Source organism: Geotrypetes seraphini, chromosome 1, assembly GCF_902459505.1.
Source record: "Geotrypetes seraphini chromosome 1, aGeoSer1.1, whole genome shotgun sequence".
Taxonomy (NCBI): domain Eukaryota; kingdom Metazoa; phylum Chordata; class Amphibia; order Gymnophiona; family Dermophiidae; genus Geotrypetes; species Geotrypetes seraphini.
In genome coordinates this window covers 385,349,279-385,371,849 of record NC_047084.1, presented here as the reverse complement: position 1 = coordinate 385,371,849, position 22,571 = coordinate 385,349,279, and the positions used below count along the sequence as shown (strand labels likewise).

General features: G+C 46.0%; 1 protein-coding gene across 1 annotated transcript in view; it reads right to left on the bottom strand.

Moving 5' to 3' along the window:
* Nucleotides 1-2,541: 2,541 nt before the first annotated feature.
* The window catches only part of THAP1 (THAP domain containing 1), a 62,543-nt gene continuing 42,513 nt past the window's right edge, over nucleotides 2,542-22,571 (bottom strand). The window contains exon 3 of the mRNA XM_033916708.1: nucleotides 2,542-3,001. Coding sequence (XP_033772599.1) covers nucleotides 2,654-3,001 — 348 coding nt within the window. The 3' untranslated portion in view covers nucleotides 2,542-2,653. The remainder of the gene's footprint in view (nucleotides 3,002-22,571) is intronic.

Below are 22,571 nucleotides of genomic sequence, written 5' to 3'. Positions count from 1 at the left end.
ACTCAACGTATCCTGCCCTGGGGAGTCCATCTGAGGTGTTTTCTTGCAAAAACAAAGCTTGTAGAGACAGAAAATAACTTTTAAATGAAACTGGAACAATCCAAGATGGCCACAAGAGCGATTTTAGCCTGGGAAACACTATATAAATATACATCTCCTATCTCCTATATAATAAAATGCTAAGCGCGTATGCGCACTCTTACCCCGTGTTCCCAGATCCCTGATCTGTCGGGCTGTGGCAGGTAAGAGTACGCATGCACACGTCTAAGGACTGGCGACAGGTAACACGCCGCAACTTCCACCCCCCCCACTGACCCTACCCGGCACACCCGAAACCCCCGTTGACCCTCCCACCGCTAGACCGCCGACAAACATCCCAGCTCCAGCAGCGTCCGAGACAGAGTAAACACGCTACTTCGCGTCTTTCTACTGGCCTTAATTCCTCTGCCGCGTCCCTGATGACATCATTAGAGATGCGGCAGAGGAAATTAGGCCAGTAGAAGACTGCGAAGCAACGTGTTTACTGTGCCTCGGATACTGCTGGAGCCGGGAGGTTTGTCGGCCGTCTAGCGGTGGGAGGGTCAGCTGAGAGGGTCAACGTGGATTTCAGGTGTGCCTGGAAGGGTTGGCGCAGGGGGGGGGGGGGTAAATGGTTACATGCTGCTCAAGGGGATGGGAGGCAGGCAGGCATCAGGAAACATAGAAATAGACGGCAGATAAGGGCCACGGCCCATCCAGTCTGCCCACCCTAATGACCCTCCCCTACCTTTGCCTAGTGAATAGAGCCCACGTGTCGATCCCATTTGGCCTTAAAATCAGGCACGCTGCTGGCCTCAATCACCTGCAGTGGAAGACTATTCCAGCGATCAACCACCCTTTCAGTGAAAAAGAATTTCCTGGTGTCACCTCATAGTTTCCCGCCTCTGATTTTCCAGGGATGCCCTCTTGTTGCCGTGGGTCCCTTGAAAAAGAAGATATCTTCTTCCGCTTCGATGCGGCCCGTGAGATACTTGAACGTCTCGATCATGTCCCCCCTCTCTCTGCGCTCCTCAAGCGAGTATAGCTGCAGTTTGTCTAACCTTTCTTCGTACGGGAGTGGGACAAAATCTGGAAGATAATGATGGGGACATAGGAAAGAGGCACTGGGGGCACTAAGGACATAGAAAGGGGCACTGAGGGCCCTAAGGACATAGGATGCATTGAGGGCACTAAGCAGGACAGAGGCACTGAGGGCACAAAGGACACGGGAAGGAGGCACTGGGGGCACTAAGGACATAGGAAGGAGTCACTGGGGGCATTAAGGACACAGTATGCTGGCACTGAGGAACTAAGGTAAGGACGTAGGAAGGGGTACTAGGGACATAGGAAGGAGGCACTGAGGGCACTAAGGATATAAGGAGAGACAGAGACAGAAAAAAATGACAGACAGGCAGCGTGCAAGTAGAGAGAGAGAGACAGAAATAAACACACACACACACAATAAAAAATAGCCTGGGAAAACTATAAGAAACCCCCAAAATGTGGCAAGTTTAGGATTTTAATGGTGGGTGAATCTAGCCAAAAAGCACTTTGAGACCTCCCCCCAATATCGCTGTTACAGGCTGTCAGCCTCTTACTCACTGTGCCTTACTGTGTGCTGAGAAGCTGAATCAGCTGTCCATGTGAGAGCACTGCCAAGTAGCCAACCCCCTGCAAATAGACTTTACTCCTAAAGTCTGCGATTTCCCGCAGCCAGAGCTGTCCCTGTGGGGAGCCTCTGCAGCACAAATTTGCATAAAAACTGAACAGAAGAAAAAAAAAAAAAAAGCATGAGAAGACTGGCTCCTACTGTCTCGCTTGTAGGAAAACTGGCAGACCTGAGGTAAGAGGGGAGGGTCAGAATAATTATGTAAACAAGACTTCTTACAACAATCTCGCAACATAGGATGTAAACTTGTCCAGGAATAGAGTGGGATTATACAAGAATAGTTATTCAACCCAGTAGTCTTAATTAATTTTTAAGCTAGGGCCACTTTGGCTTTTAATGAGCTGAAGGAGAGTTGCCAAATATCTTCCCATGGGGAGCCATAACACTGCTGACCAGTGTGTGTCAATGACATCCATCCCCAGAGTCCACCTTCAAACTTCATTGAGGTTTATCCTCAATGGTTTTGAGCATTTCCAAATGTATCCTATTTTGTCTGTTGGGAAATGCCTTGTCATCAAGCATTCATTCCTCCCAATCTATTTTTCCCTTTCTGTCCTGAGCCTGGGTTGAGAGGTAGCAGAAAGAAATACATAGAAAAACAATGAGGGCTGCCAAAGCAATCTCTGGGGCTACCATTGGGCCCCAGGCCTTGCATTGAAGAACACAGATTTAACCTGTTAAAAGCAACCAGCACTGCTATTACTCTACAGATGTAAAATAAAGTTAATGCAGAATCAAACTCAAGCATGGCTTTCAGAACTGCAATGTTATACTTGATATTGGGAACCTAAGCCAACAAAATCTGATAGTGTCACCATCCAATGCATTAACAAAGATTGCTTACAAACACTGAATTAGACTATGTATTCTTTATTTTAACCCTCATTTTTAAAGAGTAATGCAGATGCTGGGATGCATTGATATGTTAACATGGATTCTTTTATAATTTCAAAGTAAATTGGTAGATCACATAGCCCCTTCCATACCATATACTTTATTTTTTTGATACTGAACAACCTCTCTAAGTTTTTCAAGTTCTCGTTCCTGACGTTTGCATTTCTGTTGCGTAGTCTTGAGCTTTTTTCTCAGTTTCTCAACTTGTTCTTCCAGTTGTTGAATTCTTTTTCTTCGACGCACCGTGTCCTCCACAGTGTAGTTGTGATCACAGAAAAGTCCAAGATGACTGGGTGTATAAGGTGGAGGCATCAATAAAGCAACAGCAGCATCCACTTGAAGAACAGGAGTGGGAGAAGGTGATAGAGATGGCTGTTCTTGTTTTAAAGGTGGCTGTTCTTGTTTTTCAATGTGTTCACTCTAAAATAGTACAGAGAACAATTTAATTTAAAGAGCAGATATGGATTTAACAAGTCATTGTTTTAATTTTTCTTATCACAGCATTTGGCTGTTTCATCTTTCAGTAATTTTAAAAAAGTTAAAATACTTAGAGCTAGATTGTTGATTTGAGATAAAGTCTCCAAAAAACCTGCAAGTCAAGTTGCACAATACTGATATAGTGAAGGGAAATAAAAGGCAGGTATCACCAAGGATGAGCCATATCAGAGGGAACAGGTCCCAACTGGAATATTAAGAAAAACAACAAACCCTAGGTTTATTGGTGAAACATATCATGCACCAATAAAGCTGGTTTTACCATACTGGTGTTTTCTTCCACTTCCACCTGCTTCTAACTTCCTCTAATCCAGCTCATTCTTGAAATTGTATACACTTCTCCCTCCATATTCGCTGTGATAGGGGATTAACAGACCTGCAAATACAGAAAAACCGTGAATAACTTTTTCATATGTTATTCGCTGTTTTTGACTAAAAACCATCATGACTATGGTGAAACCACGAACAACATGGTGGGAGACCTGGCCTGTTCCTGAAGGAGAGGCAAAACACGGTGAAAAAATTGCTGGGAATCAGTGATTTTATCTGTAAGCGCTTGGAATCAGCAATTTCTCTATGCAAGCTAATGTAATTTGGGGGGAGGAGCCAGCAAGCTAAAAACCGTGAATAATCGAAAAAGCGATTGCTGAAACTGCGAATACGGAGGGAGAAGTGTAATCTTTTGCTAAAAGTATTGCAGTCATCATGTTAGTCCACTTGAAAAGTACGAAACAGAAATGCAACCAAAAAAAGAAAAGATACCTTTTCTACTGGACTAAATAAATTTGACTACTTTTCAAAGTCTAGAAACTTCCTCCTCAGGTCAGGACAATGAAAAAAAAAAATGAAGTTCCTTTGAGGGAAAGAGTCAGATAGAGTGCATCTTGAAAGGTTGAATGTTTTCCTACTGGTTTTGAACATTGCCATTTCTAAAGTAAGATATGTGTCCATTTAATGTTTTTCTAATGAAGCATATTCAGGTCCATGAAAGCTCATCCCTCAATTTTACATTTAACTTTGTTTGATATGAGCTCTTCTGGGAGGATGGGATATAAAACCAACCAAATAAATAAATACCACAAATTTAAAGTACAATTTACATTAAAATTAAAATCAATTTTAAGATGGTTGGGGGAAACACATACATAAACCTAAGTTACAAAACTGCAAGCATAAAATAGGGCAGGGGATTAAAGGACAAGTTCTTGAAGGGAAGGGATTGGTACTTATATATTAGTGTTGGCAGATTTAGGGAAAAATTTGATTCGATTCGGCCTATTGAATCAATTTTTTGATTCAATTCACTTTTCCCAATCAAGCTTTTTTTTTTTTTTTCCAAACATCCTGGCGGGCTTATTTTGTAGTCTTTCCACCCATCCCACACCACCCCCCATTTGTCTTCTCCATCCCCACACTGGTGCTGTGGTGTAAACAAAATATACTTTTCCTCTCTCTGTTAGGTCTTAACTCACGCTCACTGTCTAACACCAGCTCTGGCAGGATACACATTTCAAATCTGACATACGGTAATAACAAAATAGAAAATGAATTATTTTTTTCCTACCTTTCAATGTTTTTTTCCCCACTGTCTACCCTCTCTCTCTCCCTGCCTTGTGCCCTGAGTCAAAACCTCTTTATTCCCCTCCATGCAGAATCTCTCCTTTCCTCTCCTCCATTATCATGTGCAACCTTTCTTTCTTTCTTTCTTCAATTCAATTTCAATCTCGTCCTCCCAGAAACTCAGAACGGGTTACAAGCCAACATTCACAATGGAATATATTAGGACAGTACAATGACAATACAGCAACTTAAGCATAAGTTCAGAACAGAGATTGGAGGACAGATTGGAAGGGGGTATTTAAGGTGATCACATTGAATAGAAAAGTTGACAATGTAGTAACTTGGGTCCAAGCCTGGAAGGGCAGTGACTTCCAGTCTGCTTGGGAGGAGATATTCAGGGGAATCCTGAGGGGGGGGGAGAGAGAGTAGAGAAGTGGTTCTAAGGCATAGCAATTAGAGGTGGATGGTAGGGAAGGGTGGAGGGTTTGATTGTAGCTGTAATTTTTAGTTGAAGAGGAGGGCCTGCACCATCTCTCCCTGTCCTCCACCCTATATCCAATATATCTACCTCTCTTCTCCATACATGTCTCCCTCTCACCCCTTTCTACCTCTTTGTTCCACCTCTCCCTTCCTCTTCCACCCCAAATCTTCTTCTCTCTTCCCATGTGCAGCATCTTTTCTCCCCCTCACCCATCCCCCCTGTGCAGCAGCTTTCCATCCCTTCCTCCTATCCCCCTGTGCAGCAGCACCCCACCAATCCTCCCATGGTGATATCTGACATACCTCCGAGGCCTTCTAAAGCAGCAGCACTGGCGGCGCTCTGAGCAGATTACTTCGTGGCCTGCCCAACAAGGGATTCCCTCTGCCACCTCACTGACGACTTCATCAGTGAAGCGGCAAAGGGAAGGCCCCGGTGGGGCAGGCCGTGAAGCAGTCCGCTCAGAGCACCACTGCTGCTGCTGTTTTAGAAGGCCTTGGAGGTATGTCAAATCTCAATGGTGTGGTGTGTGGGGGTGTTGGTCGCTGAATCGTCGAGTCCAATTTTCTCGGACAATACACCAAAGTGAATTGATTTGAATCGTCAAATCAGACAGCAATATTGTGTGCCGTCATTTTGTAGTTATACAATGAAAAGTCTTTTTATCTGCTATTAAGACAGAGATGGGGGAACCTACGCTTACTCTGGGATTGGTAGCATGGAATGTTGCTATTTGGGTTTCTGCCTAGTACCAGTGACCTGGATTGGCCACTCTTGGAAACAAGATACTGGGCTGGATGGACCATTGGTCTGACCCAGTATTCCCATTCATATGTTCTTAGGTGGATAAAATTACTCTATAACAAAGACTCTGCTCTCTAAAGCAGTGTGTACTGGCTCCAAGAAAACTTAGAACTAACCATCTACAAAGAGAAATTATTGGACAAAGAAATAGGCTTTCAAAAGAGAGCACCTTGGTGAAAGGTTTAGATCGTAATTCTAATGTGATACAATTCTAAAGAGTGGGTGCTTTAATAGCAAAACAAGTGTTCTTGCAGAGTGGAGTGAGGAGGAACAAAGCATATGGGTTTTAACATATAGTGAAAAATATCTGAACATGTGTGGAGAATGTGATGCAAAATAGTATCAAAATTTTTAAAGTCAAACAACTGATAGGTAGGCAATATTTGCAAATCTGTACTGTTAGATTCACTTTTCTAGTGCCAGGAAATCAGTTTAACTGCTGTATTCTACACAAGTTGTCTTCTAACTGGTACTGTAGGAGGCAATCAAGAAATTGCTAGACAGTGAACCAATAAAGCACAGTAAATTGGTGGTAAAAAGGAAAAGAGCTACTCTGATTTTCTATAATGTGAATAAAGATTTCATCATTAGTGAGATTTGATTATGGAATGTGAGATCAAATAGAATGCCAAAACAATTTATTGTATCCTTAAAGGAATCTAAATGCTTTGAATGGAGGGTAAGCATGGTAAAGCAGGCAGGCCAACCATGGAGAAGACAAGAGCAACAGTTCTAGAAACACTGAGATGTAGCTTGTTGACTGCAATGTTTTTTTTATATGTAATGGATTGTGCAGTGTGCAACTGCAGAGTTAAAAGTATACTTCTCCTTCCATATTTGTGACTGGTTATTTGCAGGTTTTGTCTTGATGGCTCCATCCCTCAATGACAACATCCTGGAGTGCCAAGAAAGTTCAGCATGGTTTTTTTTCAGCATGATCAGGCAAACGGCAGTGTTGGAGAAAAGTATGCAGAGAGAAAATTTTAGTACTAGCTTGTTTTTAAAAACAATTGCAAATAACGTTAAGTTTTATTGGCAATTTCATGGTATTTGCGGGGGCTTAAACCCGTGAATATGATAGGAAAAAGTTATTCACTTTTTTTTTTTTTTTTTATTCGCGGGGCGTCTCTGAACATATCCCCTGTGAATATGGAGGGAGAAGTGTAGTTGAATATCATCCATATAAAATGTAAAAGGTAAGAAAATAAGAACAGCCTTACTGGGTCAGACCAATGGTCCATCAAGCCCAGTAGCCCGTTCTCATGGTGGCCAATCCAGGTCACTAGTACCTGGCCAAAACCCAAGGAGTAACAATATTCCATGCTACCGATACAGGGCAAGAAATGGCTTCCCCCATGTCTTTCTCAATAACAGACTATGGACTTTTTCTCCAGGAACTTGTCCAAACCTTTCTTAAAACCAGCTATGCTATCTGCTCTTACCACATCCTCTGGCAACGCTTTCCAGAGCTTAACTAGTTTCCAAGTTAAAAAAAAAATTCCTCCTATTGGTTTTAAAAGTAACTTCATCAAGTGTCCCCTAGTCTTTGTAATTTCTGACAGAGTGAAGTGGAGTTAAAGAAAGATTAGGTTCTTAATTCAATAATCTTCTTTCTTGACTAGTGGTCCTGAATGCAAGGGTCTTGTATATGAATCAGCAAGTTGCTTGCAGATAACTATCAATCATGTTTTCCATCTCCACCTCCTTCCCAGGGACCTGTTCCAGTCTCTTCAGTTTGTATAAACCAATCAAGGGCCGCCAAGGGAGTGAGCTGCTGGGTATGATGCACCACTGGTCTGACCCAGCAGCGGCAATTCTTAAGTAGAACTATAATAAGAGACAACAGGAAGAAGGAAAACGGGGGAAAAATCCTTGGCACTAGAATTTTGTTCTGCTCTGTAACAAACATAGGAAATAACATTATAATATTCAAACTTGTGCAACTAGCACCAAATACATATAAAGCTTATAGATACTCACATGACCTGCTAATAAGTAGAGACTTAAACCAGCCTGTATTGGTCATAATGATTTACCTATGCATCATCTTTTTTTTTCTCACCTCCTCTGAGAGAGATAGAAACTTCTTCCAGTCTTCAGGCAGAATGCTGGCAAAGCCCATACATAGGGCAGGGCTTCAGGACCTCTAGATACAGCTACAAGAAAGAAGACTACCAAAGAAAGAACCTAATCTTTCCTTCTAGTGCAATGTGTCTAGTGGTCCTGAATGCTAGGGACATACCAAAGCAGCCTGCTGAGCCTGCCTTTAAGATGAAAGCCCCAAAACAACGTCCTGCCCAGCTGCTATGTCCACCCTACAAAACCTAGTTAAGGTATGAAGGGTAGACCATGTGGACACTCTACAAATCTCCTCAGCTGAGAAAGCCCTAGTCTCTGCCCAGAAGACAACTCCTCCTCTAGTGGAGTGTGCTTTCAATGCAATCGGTGGTTGTTTACCACAGCCTACATACACAGAAGAAATGGCCAATTTAATCCATCTGGAAATCAAGGCTTTAGACCACAGGTGTCAAACTCAAGGCCTGTGGGCCAAATCCGGCCCGCCTGGTCGTTTTATGTGTCCCGCGGTCCGATGCCCCCAATGTTACCTTGTGGTCAGCTCCCTCCTCCTTAAAGCCGTAGTGTGCACGGAGCCGGTCCTCGTGCGTCCCTCACCTCCATCCAGAAGCATTCCCTCTAATGTTACAACATCAGAGAGAAGGCTTCTGGTTCAGGTGCAAAACTGCACGCGGCTCCATGCAAACTACGGCTGTGAAGAGGAGGAAGCTGGCCACAAGATAACACCGGGGGGCATCGGACCGCGAGCCGCATAAAACGACCAGGTTGGAGCCAGCCAGAAGGTTAGACACCTGCCAGAGGGAAGCACAGCATGGAGGGAGGGAGACAACAAAGGTACGGGGTATGATTTTAATTTTCAAGTTAGTGTTTGAATTGTGTCAATTTTGAGCATTTTAATCTGCTGTCTATCTTTTGCACTGCTCAGGAAGAAATACATTTGTTTCTTTTTCTCTGGGGCTTGTACTGCATTCAGAATCTTGAATCTTAGGGTGTTTTTTAAAATATATTAGTACTTTTAGTTTTTGGTCCCGTATTTGCATAGGGGTTATCTGTGTTCTGGTAGGAATGAATGTTGAGAAGCATACAGTGTTTTGTGTAGTTTAATTTTGTGGTTAACCATTACCATTATGTGTTAATAAGATTATATTGTGTGTGTATATCAAAAATGAATGGAAAAAATGGTGTTATAATTAGTATTATTATGGAGCGGGGTCTGGAGCGGAGATTGGGCGGGGTCTGGCCCACAACTTAGCCTGTGTTTTGGATTTTGGCCCCTTAATGTGATTGAGTTTGACACCCCTGTGCTTTAGACGTTGGCCTCTCTTTCTTGGCATGACTATTGAGAACAAAAAGATGATGTAAAGGTGAAACTCGGTAACTTCAAGGTACTGAAGAAGCACTCGCTTGACATCCAGCAAATGCAACACTATTCTTTTTCTTAGACCCCCCATAAGGCGAAAAGCGGGCAAGCGGACTTCCTGACTGACGTGGAAGGCTGTGACAACCTTTGGTAAGAAAGATGGGACCGTGCACAAAAAAACAACTGCTTCCATGATCCTAAGGAACAGCTCCCTGCAGTTAATAGCATGTAACTCAGAAACCCATCTTGCCAATGGAATCACCACCAGGAACACTATCTTGACTGTAAGATCCAAGAGGGAAGCCTCCCGTAATGGCTCATATGGAGCAGTACTGAGACCATACAACACAATGCTAAGATTCCAGGAAGGGAAAGGGGAACACACTGGAGGATGACATCCGAGTGAGAGGCCAAGGAGCCTTTCTCCCCTCAAGTTGGAAACAGAAAAGCCCTGCTACCTGCACTTTGAGAGAACCTACCTGCAAAAAATCCAGGACTAACACAATCGAAGCTCGCCAGGGCTTTAAATCCACTGAAAGGACATTCAGGCCTTAGCATACGCAGCCACTGTGATCGGCTTCTTCACTCTGAACGATGTGGTAACACCCACGTCCGAATAACCCTTGTGTATCAGAACCGTCTGCTCAAGAGCCATACCATAAGCCCAAAGTGTTCTAGATTCTTGATAGGAACCAGTTCCTTAGTGAGAAGATCCAACTGGACCAGAGTTCTGAGGCCTTTGTCCCTCTGGACACTAACTAGGTCCGCATACCATGGTCTGTGAGGCCAATGTGGCACCACTAAGACTACCAAGCCCAGATGTGTCACAATCCTGCAAATGACTCAACTGGGGGGAAACAAGTACAAGAGCTCGTTCCTTGGCCATGGTTGGACTAACATGCCCAATCCCTCACTTCAGACCTCGGCTCTTCGGCTGTAAAAACGAGGCATCTTGACGTTCACTGTTGAGGCCATCAGATTCATCTGTGGAGACCCCATCACTGAACTATGGCTTCGAACACCTGTGGAGATAGAGACCATTCCCCTGTCTGTCAACTGAGAAAATCAGCCTACACATTTTACACTCCTGCCACGTACACAGCCGAGAAAGCCTGCAAGTAAGCCTCTGTCAACCAGAACAGAGGTTGAGCTGCTAGACGCAACAGGGCGCTTCTAGTGCTGCTTTGCCTGTTGACATATGCTACTGCTGTCGCATTGTCCGAGAAGACACTGCCTTGCCCGCCAGAGACTTCTCCAGTGCCCGGAATGCTAGATGAATGGCTCCAAGTTCTTAGCGATTTATGGACCACTTCCGCTGGGCCTAACATCCCTGGACTGTCTGTTGCAGTGACCCCTCCTCAACCTTAAAGGCTGGCATCAGTCATCAATACCTCCCAGGAGATGCAAATAGGCATGCCTCGGCCACCACAGCAGGCTGCTCTTCGGTGTAGGTGTTCAGGGGAGAGGCTGTTGAAGAAAATCCAACTGAGAGGTCTAGCAGGAGAGAAGAATCTTGCACAGGTCTCATGTGCACTCTGGCCCAAGGAACTACCATTATGGTCGCCACCATCAACTCTAGGACCAGCAGATAATGTCATGCTGTGGGGGCTGGTCTCTGGAGGAGCTCTGAAATCTGATTCTGGAGCTTCAGTCTACATGGCTCTGAAAGAAACACTTGATCTAAGGCCATGTTAAACAAGACTCCCAGGTATTCCTGGTGCTGAGTCGGTTCCAGCTGACACTTCTTGAAGTTGACTATCCAGCCCAAGCTCTGGAGGAGTTGCATCATTTGAAACAGCTATCTCACCTTCCTCCTTGGACAAAGTTCTGATAAGCCAGTCATCCAAATAAGGGTGCACCTGAATCCTAGCTTTGCATAGGTGCACTACCACCATCACCTTGGTAAAGGTGTGAGTTGCAGTGGCCAGGCCAAAGTGGAGCACGGAGAACTGAAAATGCTGCTCCAGCATATAAAATCACAAATACGTACCTCCTGAGGGCTGGGAAAATGGGAATATTATTTGTAGAAGCATTTCAATAAATTTTTTTCAGGATTATGAATGTTTCTGTATAGATACGCTGTCAAGTGCTGTAAAACATGGCTGAAATGAAGGAACTATTGTTACTGCTTGTATAATCTGTGCTGTATGTTTCTTATTTTTTATATGATTGGCTTTTTGTAAAACTGCCTACTTATAGGCGGTTAAGAAATTTTTTAAATAAATAGGCTTCCGTCAGATCGATGGAGGCGAGAAATTCTCCCAGCGCCACTGCAACTATGACCGACCAAACAGTCTTCATGCGGAAGTGCTTTATCTTCAGGGCCACACTGACCGACTTGAGGTCTAGAATTGATTTGCAGTCTCAGTCTCTCTTTGGCATGATGAAATACATGGAGTATCTCGCCGAGCCGCATCCGGGACCAGCTCTATGGCCCAAAGAGCCAGTAGCCTTTTCACCGAAGCTTGAACTTTGAGGGTGCCTTCTCGCTGGCCGGCTGGCTAGAAATGTTAGAAAGCGATCTGGCAGGGGGGCAACAGAACTCAATTTTCTACCCCTCCCAAACTGCGTCTAGAACCCAGTGGTCTGTGCCAATCTGAGACCAGAACAGCCAAAAGGCTGACAATCTGTCCCCTATCTGGGGGAGCTCAGCTTCTGGCCTAGCATCACTACGCTTTCTTAGTGGCTATGGAGGGGTGAGAGCCTGAGGCTTGCTATCTCCTGCCTCAGATGCAACACTATTCTTTTTCTTATCCAAACCTCTTTTTCTTATTCAAACATCCAAACTTGTCACCCCTATGCGCCTAACTAGTTAGTTCGCACGTTTGGGCCGTGACAGTCTTCTCTACAGCGTGCCCTTTGTAGCTTGAGGGTCCCCTTTAAGACTTTTATCCAAGTTAAGCAACTGCTTACTAGTGCAGATACAGGTAAGTAAAAATGGCTTACAGAACAACATAGAGCTTTATTAAGGCCACTGGGCAGATAAACTTCCAAGCCTCTGTTATGTTGACTGCACACAGCACATATAATGTGCATGACATGCATCAAGCAAATAGTTCAAAATGGTAATAGTCTTTGTATAGGGAAAACACCCTGGCAAACTCAAACTCCAGTTCACTGCTCTAGAAGCAGTTCCAAAAAAAAGTGGAAAAGTTCAAAATAAATATTTCACAAAAACCAATGTATTCTTGGCTATGCTTCTTAACAGATGTTAATTGCTGTGCTGGTTTAACCCGTGGAGCATTGAGAAGCAGCAGCTTATGGAACTTCCGATTCCAGAGCCCTTCACTCTGGATATGCCAGCACACTAATGCTGATGTAGACAAGCCTAAAGACGTCCAAACAGCTTGCTTCTTCGGACAGCTGTCCAGACCCCTCATGGGACTCTGTGGACTCTCAGACCCCCACCAAAGTGACACAATGGGAGAAGAATGCAGCCAGTCCTGATAAAAGAAAACATCGATGAACATTTGGAAAGAAACAAACTTCTGAAAACAAGCCAACATGGTTTCTGCAGGGGGAGATCGTGCCTAACTAATTTATTACACTTCTTCGAAGGAATTAACAATCGGATGGACAGAGGAGACCCCCTAGAAATCATATACCTTGATTTCCAAAAAGCCTTTGACAAGGTGCCTCACGAGCGTCTACTCCGGAAATTGAAGAACCATGGGGTGGACGGAGACGTACATAGATGGAGCAGAAACTGGTTGGCAGGTAGGAAACAGAGGGTAGGGGTGAAGGGCCACTACTCGGACTGGAGGAGGGTCACAAATGGTGTTCCGCAGGGCTCGATGCTCGGGCCACTGCTATTTAATATATTCATAAATGATCTAGAAACAGGGACGAAGTGTGAGATAATAAAATTTGCGGATGACACCAACTATTTAGTGGAGCTCGGACCAAAGAGGACTGCAAAGAATTGCAAAGGGACTTGAACAAACTAGGGGAATGGGCGACGAGATGGTAGATGAAGTTCAACGTTGAGAAATGTAAAGTATTGCATGTGGGAAGCAAAAACCCAAGGTACAACTATACAATGGGAGGGATGTTATTAAGAACATAAGAAGTTGCCTCCGCTGAGGCAGACCAGAGGTCCATCTCGCCCAGCGGTCCGCTCCCGCGGCGGCCCATCAGGCCCATTGCCTGAGCAGTGGTCCCTGACTATTTCTATAACCTACCTCTACTCCTTTTTAAATGAGAGTACCCAAGAAAGGGACTTGGGGGTAATGGTGGACATGACAATGAAGCCGACGGCACAGTGCGCAGCGGCCGCTAAGAGAGCGAATAGAATGCTAGGTATAATCAAGAAGGGTATTACAACCAGGACGAAAGATGTTATCCTGCAGCTGTATCGGGCGATGGTGCGCCCACATCTGGAATACTGAGTCCAATATTGGTCACCGTACTTTAAGAAGGACATAGCGTTACTCGAGAGGGTTCAGAGGAGAGCGACACGTCTAATAAAAGGGATGGAAAACCTTTCATACGCTGAGAGATTGGAGAAACTGGGTCTCTTTTCCCTGGAGAAGAAGAGACTTAGAGGTGATATGATAAGAGACTTACAAGATCATGAAGGGCATAGAAAGAGTAGAGGGACAGATTCTTCAAACTTTCGAAAAATGAAAGAACAAGAGGGCATTTGGAAAAGTTGAAAGGGGACAGATTCAAAACAAATGCTAGGAAGTTCTTCTTTACCCAACGTGTGGTGGATACCTGGAATGCGCTTCCAGAGGACGTAATAGGGCAGAGTATGGTACTGGGGTTTAAGAACGGATTGGACAATTTCCTGCTGGAAAAGGGGATAGAAGGGTATTAATAGAGGATTACTGCACAGGTCCTGGACCTGTTAGGCTGCCGCGTGACTGGACTGCTGGGCACGATGGACTTCAGGTTTGACACAGCAGAGGCATTGCTTATGTTCAAATTCATGTATACAGTAGAGAAAGACAGCCCGGAGCAGAGGAATATATAAATGAGGCTCTCTACACACTTCATATTCAAGGAGGGCTAAAACCCATTGGTCAAGACTGATGTTCCTATTGCCATTTTTGGGCCCAAAAATCTCGGTTAATATTCGAGTATATACAGTATGTCTACTAGAAAGATTATCAAGGTAAGAGCCTAATCTTTCCTTCTAGTACGACCAACACAATATTCCTGAACCTGTGGGACTTAACAGAGCAGTCCCTCAAGTTTAAGGTGGGACAAATGAGCCTGCCACCAGAATTGAAGATCCAAATACGGAGTCCTGTTTGGCTGCCACATCCACTCTGTAAAACTTCGTGAACTTATGCAGGGAAGACCAAGTTGTGGCTCTACATATCTCTTCTGGGGAAACTGCAGATGATTCTGCCCACAAGGAAGCAATGCCTCTTGTGGAATGCGCCCTCACTGATATGGGTGGACGCTTTCTTCTTCTGATATAAGCGGAAGAAATGGCCATACGGATTCACCTTGAAATCATTGCTTCCAATGCTGGCTGACCTTTACAGACTGCTCCAGCCAGCACAGATGATCTGACAGTCAAAATTCATTTGTAATTTCTAGATAATCCAGTAAGTCTGCGCACATCCAATGATTTTAGCATCTCATCATGTTTTCTCCGATCTGTTCGTGATCCCCTTCTTTATCATTCCTAGCATTCTGTACGCCCTTTTTGCCGACGCTCATTGCGCGGACAGCTTCATCGACTTGTCAATCAGAACTCCCAAGTCTCTTTCCTGGGAGGTCTCTCCAAGTACCGCCCCGGACATCCTGTATTTGTGCTTGAGATTTTTATTACCGATATACATCACTTTACACTTATCCACGTTGAACCTCATTTGCCATGTCGATGCCCATTTCTCGAGCTTGATTATGTCACGTTGCATAATAACATAACATAGTAAATGACAGCAGATAAAGACCTGAATGGTCCATCCAGTCTGCCCATAATACAGATCTTCGCAATCCCCCTGTGTTTTCACTACTCTGAATAACTTCGTATCATCCTCAAATTTAATCACTGTACCGATGTGCAGATCGTTTATAAAGTTGTTGAAGAGCACGGGTCCAAGCACCGAGCCCTAAGGCACTCCACTGGTGACGCTCTTCCATTCTGAGTATTGTCAATTTACCCCCACTCTCTGTTTCCTATGCTCCAGCCAATTTTTAATCCACATGAGTAATTCACCCTGAATTTCATGGCTCGCAATTTTCCGAAGCAGTCGTTCATATGGAACCTTGTCGAACACTTTCTGAAAATCCAGATATACAATGTCGACTGGTTCGCCCTTGTCTATCTGCCTGTTTACTCCCTCAAAGAAGTGCAGCAAGTTCATCAAACAAAATCTTCCTTTGCTGAAACCATGCTGGCTGGTCCTCATCAGACCATGTTCATCAAGGTGATCAATGATGCAGTCCTTTATCAGCACCTCTAACATCTTTCCCGGTACCGAGGTCAGACTCACCGGTCTGTAGTTTCCCGGATCTCCTCTCAAACCTTTTTTGAAGATCGGCATAACATTCGCCACCTTCCAGTCTTCCGGAATCTTTCCCGATTTGATCGACATATTGGCTATTAGTTGAAGCAGTTCAGCTATAGTCCCTTTTAGTTCCTTCATGACCCTTGGATGGAAGCCATCCGGTCCCGGGGATTTATCACTCTTAAGCCTATCAATCTGCCTGCACACCTCTTCTAGACTGACCATCAACCATGTCAGTTTCCCGTCTTCATTTCCAGCATATAGTCTGATGGGTTCAGGTATGCTTTGTATATCCTCTTCGGTAAATACAGACACAAAAAATGTGTTCAGTTTGTCGGCAATTGCTTTGTCCTCCTTTAGCACTCTCTTTATTCCATGGTCATCCAACGGTCCCACTGCTTCCTTCGCAGGTCGTTCCCCCTTAATATATCAAAAGAATGGCTTGAAGTTTTTCGCCTCCTTGGCTATTTTTCCGCTTAGTCTCTTTTGGCCCTTTTTACCGCCTTATGGAACCTGCGTTGATGTTGTTTGTGCTTATTCCAGTTTTTGTCCGTTCTTGACCTTTTCCATTCCTTAAACGAAGTTTTCTTGTCTCTGATCGCTTCCTTCATCTCTATAGTAAGCCACACTGGTTCCTTGTTTTTTTTCCTCTTGGATCCCTTACTGATACGCGGTATATATAGATTTTGCGCCTCAGTGACTATGTCCTTAAAAAAGGATCAAGCTTGCTCTAGCGTTTTTACAGTGCTTATGTTCCTCTTAATCTTCTTCCCCACCATGAGTCTCATCCCTTCGTAATTGCCTTTTCGGAAGTTCAGTGCCGTGGCCATCGTTCTGGACAGATGTTTCGCCCCTGCGTCCAGGTCAAAGCGGATCATGTGATCGCTGTTTCCCAGCGTCCCTTCTACTTCTACACCTTTTGCCAGTCCTCGCAATCCATTAAAAATTAAGTCCAGAATTGCATTTCCTCTTGTATTTTCCATACTGTAACAGGTGTTATCCAAGGTCACCGCTGGAGCCCTGGTACAGACCACTTTAAAAGTGCATCGCCACTTTAAAAGTTTAGAAAGTTCACGATAGCCCGAACCACGCAAGCACGACTGCCTTCCCATCCGACAGAGAAAGTAGATAATCCAACACCAACTCCACTGCCAAGGAAGTTGGATCGTGATGGAGAAGACACGAGGAAGAAAACTGAGTCCACTTTTGTTGATAACATTGAAGAGTGGCTGGTTTCCTGGAGAGCTGAAAGGAGCGGAAAGGGGAGCAGAAACCAGCTAAGGGGAAGCAGAGAAAGCAGACAGAGTCAGAGGAGCAGAGTCGAGGGGAAAGGTGAGAGATAACTCTGCCCACCCCCCGACGTCACCAGCCGAACTCCCCCATAAAAGGGGAAGAGCCAACGGCAAAGAGTTCAACCAAACAGCGGGAAGATAGGAGGTGCTGTGCCCAGCTGAACCCCGAGCACGTGGCAGAGAGCGGAGGAAGCTGAGGGGAACCTAGTAGGAGCCAGGAGAGAGAGCGGAGAGCTGAAAGCGGACAGAGCAGAGAGAGCTGAAAGTGGACAGAGCTGAGAGGAGCAGAGAGAGCTGAAAGCGGACAGAGCAGAGGAAGTTGAAAGTGGACAGCGCAGAGAGGGGCGGAGAGAGCTGAAAGCGGACAGAGCAGAGAGGGGCGGAGATAGCTGAATGCGGACAGAGCAGAGGGAGCTGAAAGCAGACAGAGCAGAGAGGAGCAGAGAGACAGGCAGAGAGAGCTGAAAGGAGCGGAAAGCGATGCAGAAACCAGCTAAGGGGAAGCAGAAAAAGCAGAGTCAGAGGAGCAGAGTCGAGGGGAAAGGTGAGAGATAACTCTGCCCACCCCCCGACGTCACCAGCCAAACTCCCCCATAAAAGGGGAGGAGCCAACGGCAAAGAGTTCAACCAAACAGCGGGAAGATAGGAGGTGCTGTACCCAGCTGAACCCCAAGCACGTGGCAGAGAGCGAAGGAAGCTGAGGGGAACCTAGTAGGATCTGGGAGAGAGAGCAGAGAGAGCTGAAAGCGGAGAGGAGCAGAGAGAGCTGAAAGCGGAGAGGAGCAGAGAGAGCTGAAAGCGGAGAGGAGCAGAGAGAGCTGAAAGCGGAGAGGAGCAGAGAGAGCTGAAAGCGGAGAGGAGCAGAGAGAGCTGAAAGCGGAGAGGAGCAGAGAGAGCTGAAAGCGGAGAGGAGCAGAGAGAGCTGAAAGCGGAGAGGAGCAGAGAGAGCTGAAAGCGGAGAGGAGCAGAGAGAGCTGAAAGCGGAGAGGAGCAGAGAGAGCTGAAAGCGGAGAGGAGCAGAGAGAGCTGAAAGCGGAGAGGAGCAGAGAGAGCTGAAAGCGGAGAGGAGCAGAGAGAGCTGAAAGCGGAGAGGAGCAGAGGGAGCTGAAAGCGGAGAGGAGCAGAGAGAGCTGAAAGCGGAGAGGAGCAGAGGGAGCTGAAAGAGGACAGGAGCAGAGGGAGCTGAAAGAGGACAGGAGCAGAGGGAGCTGAAAGAGGACAGCGCAGAGGGAGCTGAAAGAGGACAGCGCAGAGGGAGCTGAAAGAGGACAGCGCAGCGGGAGCTGAAAGAGGACAGCGCAGAGGGGCGGAGAGAGCTGAAAGCAGATATAGAAACATAGAAGTAGACGGCAAATAAGGGCCACGGCCCATCAAGTCTGCCCACTCTAAATGACCCTCCCCTATCTATCTTTGCGGATAGATCCCACATGTCTATCCCATCTGGCCTTAAAATCTGGCACGCTGTTGGCCTCAATAACTTGAAGTGGAAGACTTTCAGCTTTCAGCGATCAACCACCCTTTCAGTGAAGAAGAACTTCCTAGTGTCACCGTGCAGTTTCCAGCCCCTGATTTTCCAAGGATGCCCTCTTGTTGCCGCGGGACCCTTGAAAAAGAAGATATCTTCCTCCACCTCGATGCGGCCCGTGAGATACTTGAATGTCTCGATCATATCTCCCCTCTCTCTACGTTCCTCGAGTGAGTAGAGCTGCAACTTCCCTAACCGCTCCTCGTATGGGAGCTCCTTGAGTCCCGAGACCATCCTGGTGGCCATTCTCTGGACCGATTCCAGTCTCAGCACATCCTTGCGGTAATGCGGCCTCCAGAATTGCACACAGTACTCCAGGTGCGGTCTCACCATGGATCTATACAGTGGCATAATGACTTCAGGTTTACAGCTGACGAAACTCCTGCGTATGCAACCTATGATTTGCCTTGCTTTGGATGAAGCTTGCTCCACTTGATTTGCAGACTTCATGTCTTCCCTGACAATCACCCCTAAGTCTCTTTCTGCTTCAGTTCTTGTCAGGATCTCGCTATTTAGGGTGTAAACCTTGCATGGATTTCGGCTTTCCAGGTGCATGACTTTGCATTTTTTGGCATTGAAACTGAGTTGCCAGGACCTAGACCAGCGCTCCAGTAGAAGTAGGTCATGCATCATATCGTCTGCCATTGAATTTTTGTCTGTTGTGCTTTTGCTCACTACATTGCTTAGTTTGGCATCATCGGCAAATAATGTTATTCTACCTCAGAGCCCTTCTGTCAAGTCTCTTATATAGATGTTGAACAAGATCGGGCCCAGGACGGAGCCCTGTGGCACTCCACTTATCACCTCTGACATTTCGGAGGGGGTGCCATTCACCACTACCCTCTGAAGCCTATCTCCAAGCCAGTTCCCAACCCATTTGGTCAATGTGTCGCCCAAGCCTAAAGAACTCATCTTGCTCAGCAACCTGCGGTGTGGTACGCTATCAAATGCTTTGCTGAAATCCAGGTAGACGATGTCCAGGGACTCACTAGCATCCAGCTTCCTCGTCACCCAGTCAAAGAAGCTGATCAGGTTGGATTGGCAGGATCTCCCTTTAGTAAATCCATGTTGGCGGGGATCCTGTAGATTCTCCTCGTCCATGATCTTATCCAATTGGCGTTTGATTAGGGTTTCCATTAGTTTGCTCACTATTGATGTGAGACTCACTGGTCTGTAATTTGCCATCTCCATCTTGGAGCCTTTCTTGTGGAGTGGAATGACGTTAGCCATCTTCCAGTCCATCGGGAGAGATTGAAGAGCGCGGATAGCAGTTCCGCCAAGACATCACCCAACTCCCTGAGCACCCTAGGGTGTAGGTTGTCAGACCCCATTGCCTTGTTGACCTTGATTTTTGACAGCTCGCAGTAAACGCTGCTGGGTGTAAACTTGAAATTACTAAACGGGTCAACTGATTTAACCCTTGTCTGTGGCTGAGGGCCGATTCCCGGCGCCTCGCGGGTGAAGACTGAGCAGAAGTATTTATTTAACAGTTGGGCTTTTTCCGAGTCCGTCTCCACATAGTCTTCATCTGGTTTTCTGAGACGTACTATCCCGCCCGAGTTCTTATTTCTGTCACTGATATACCTGAAGAAAGATTTATCTCCTTTCTGGATGTTCTTTGCTAGAGTAGAGAGGAGCAGAGAGACAGGCAGAGAGAGCTGAAAGGAGCAGAAAGCGAAGCAGAAACCAGCTAAGGGGAAGCAGAGAAAGCAGAGTCAGAATGAGAGTGAGAGATAACTCCGCCCACCCCCCGTCACCAGCCGAACTCCCCATAAAAGGGGAGGAGCCAACAGCACGCAGCCGTTTGGTGCGCGGCAAAGGCAAGCGGCAATGGTGCTCGCCTTAGCGAGAGCGCCTTTGCGAAGGAGCCTTGGGAAGGAGCCAGGAGACCAGGCCAGGAGACCAGCAGATTAACCTAGATTCACCTACAAAGTAAGTCACAAATACTTCTTTCTTCTCTCATTCTTTCTTCTTTTCTTCAGTTAGCTGCACAGCAGGGACCACCTTCGCACACCACAAATCAAGAGACCAGAAAGAGAAATGAAAGCAGCAGGAACCCAGAGAAGCTTCCCAGTGTACTGCACGGAGTGTCATATGTACGACTACCTCCCCTCGGGGAGGCAGGCGTACATATGCGGTCGGTGTCAGGAACTGGAAAGCCTGAGAAAGGAGGTCGGTAGGCTACAGGACAGGGTCCAGGAGCTGGAAGGACTACGCATCTCGGAGAAACTGTACAGGACAACTGAGGACCCCATGAGAGAGAGCCACATTGAGGAGCAAGTAAGGGAGCTCGAGAAATTCATCGAAGAAGCCTACAGGAAGGTGGAGGAACAGGACCATCAGCAGCGCAGACAGGAACCAATAGAAGGACGACTTGAACAACCAGACACCAAGGATGAAGGACCTTATGGAAGAATCGAGCGAACAGAGGAGGCAAAGACTCACCAGAACCCTGAGGGAGAAGTACTGAACCACACCGAGGATACTGACTTGAGACCAAAGAGGAAACTGAAGAAGGGGAAATCTGCAATCATAGTGGGAGACTCAATCCTGAGAGAAGTGGATAGTCACATAGCAGGAGGGAGAGAGGACCGGCTAGTGACATGTCTCCCAGGAGCAAGAACGAAGGACATCACCGACAGAATCGAGAGGATCCTGGAAGGAGCCGAGAAGGAAGAGACAGCAGTGATGATCCACGTTGGAACAAATGATGTCAACAGAAGAAATTACAGCAGGACTACACTAACTGAGCAGTTCAAGATCCTGGGAAAGAAACTGAAGCTGAGGACACAAAAGATTGCATTCTCAGAGATCCTGCCGGTATCGAGGGCAGATGTGAAGAGGCAGACCGAGCTACATGCAATAAATGCATGGCTGAGGAGATGGTGTGAAGAGGAAGGTTTCCACTTTGTGAAGAACTGGATAATTTTTTGGGGGAAGAACAAGCTCTTCAGGAGGGACGGACTATACCTGAGCACAGAAGGAATGAGACTGCTGGCAAATAACGTTAGGAAAGGAATAGAAAAGGCTTTAAACTGAGAAGAAGGGGAAAGCCGACAGTCGAGCTGAAGTCGACAGTTCGGACAAGAGTATCCAATAATGATACTGAGCGGGATATATGCTAGGAAGAAATAAAAGACGAACTGAGGGGGTGCAAGGATCGAGAGAAATTAGAGAACAAACAAACGAGCAAACGGCAGGAGCTAGAGGAGCAAGTGGAAACGAGGGAGCAGGTTGAGGACGAAAAAGAGGCACCACAGGAAGAGGAAGAACGAAACAAAATACAGGTACTGGCAGCCCATGAGGGGGACGGCAAGAGGAGCAAATCACAATCACAAGGAACAACAGCAGGAAAAGGAAAAAAACAGGACTTAAATTGCTTGTACGCAAATGCAAGAAGCCTAAGGACCAAAATGGGAGAACTGGAAGTCATGGCCAAAAAGGGGGACCTAGACATCATTGGAATCACGGAAACATGGTGGACCGAGGAAAATAAATGGGACGTAGTACTGCCAGGGTACAAACTCTATAGGAGAGACAGGACTCACAAGAAGGGTGGAGGAATAGCACTATATATAAAGGACACCATTCACTCAACCAGACTGGATACAGCAGCCAAGGCGGAATGATTGGAATCATTATGGGTCAAATTACCAGGAAGGAATGGAGCTGACATATAATTGGGACTGTACAACCGCCCACCTGGACAAACAGAAGCAAACAACATGAAACTGGAAACAGAATTGAGGCGGGAATGCAAAAGCGGAAGTGTGATGGTAATGGGGGATTTTAACTACCCCGGGATAGATTGGAGTATTGGAAACTCCAACTGTGCGAGGGAAACAAAATTCCTAGAGGCTGTGAGGGACTGCTTCATGGAACAGCTTGTCATAGACTCAACACGAGGGGCTGCCACTCTTGACCTAATCCTCA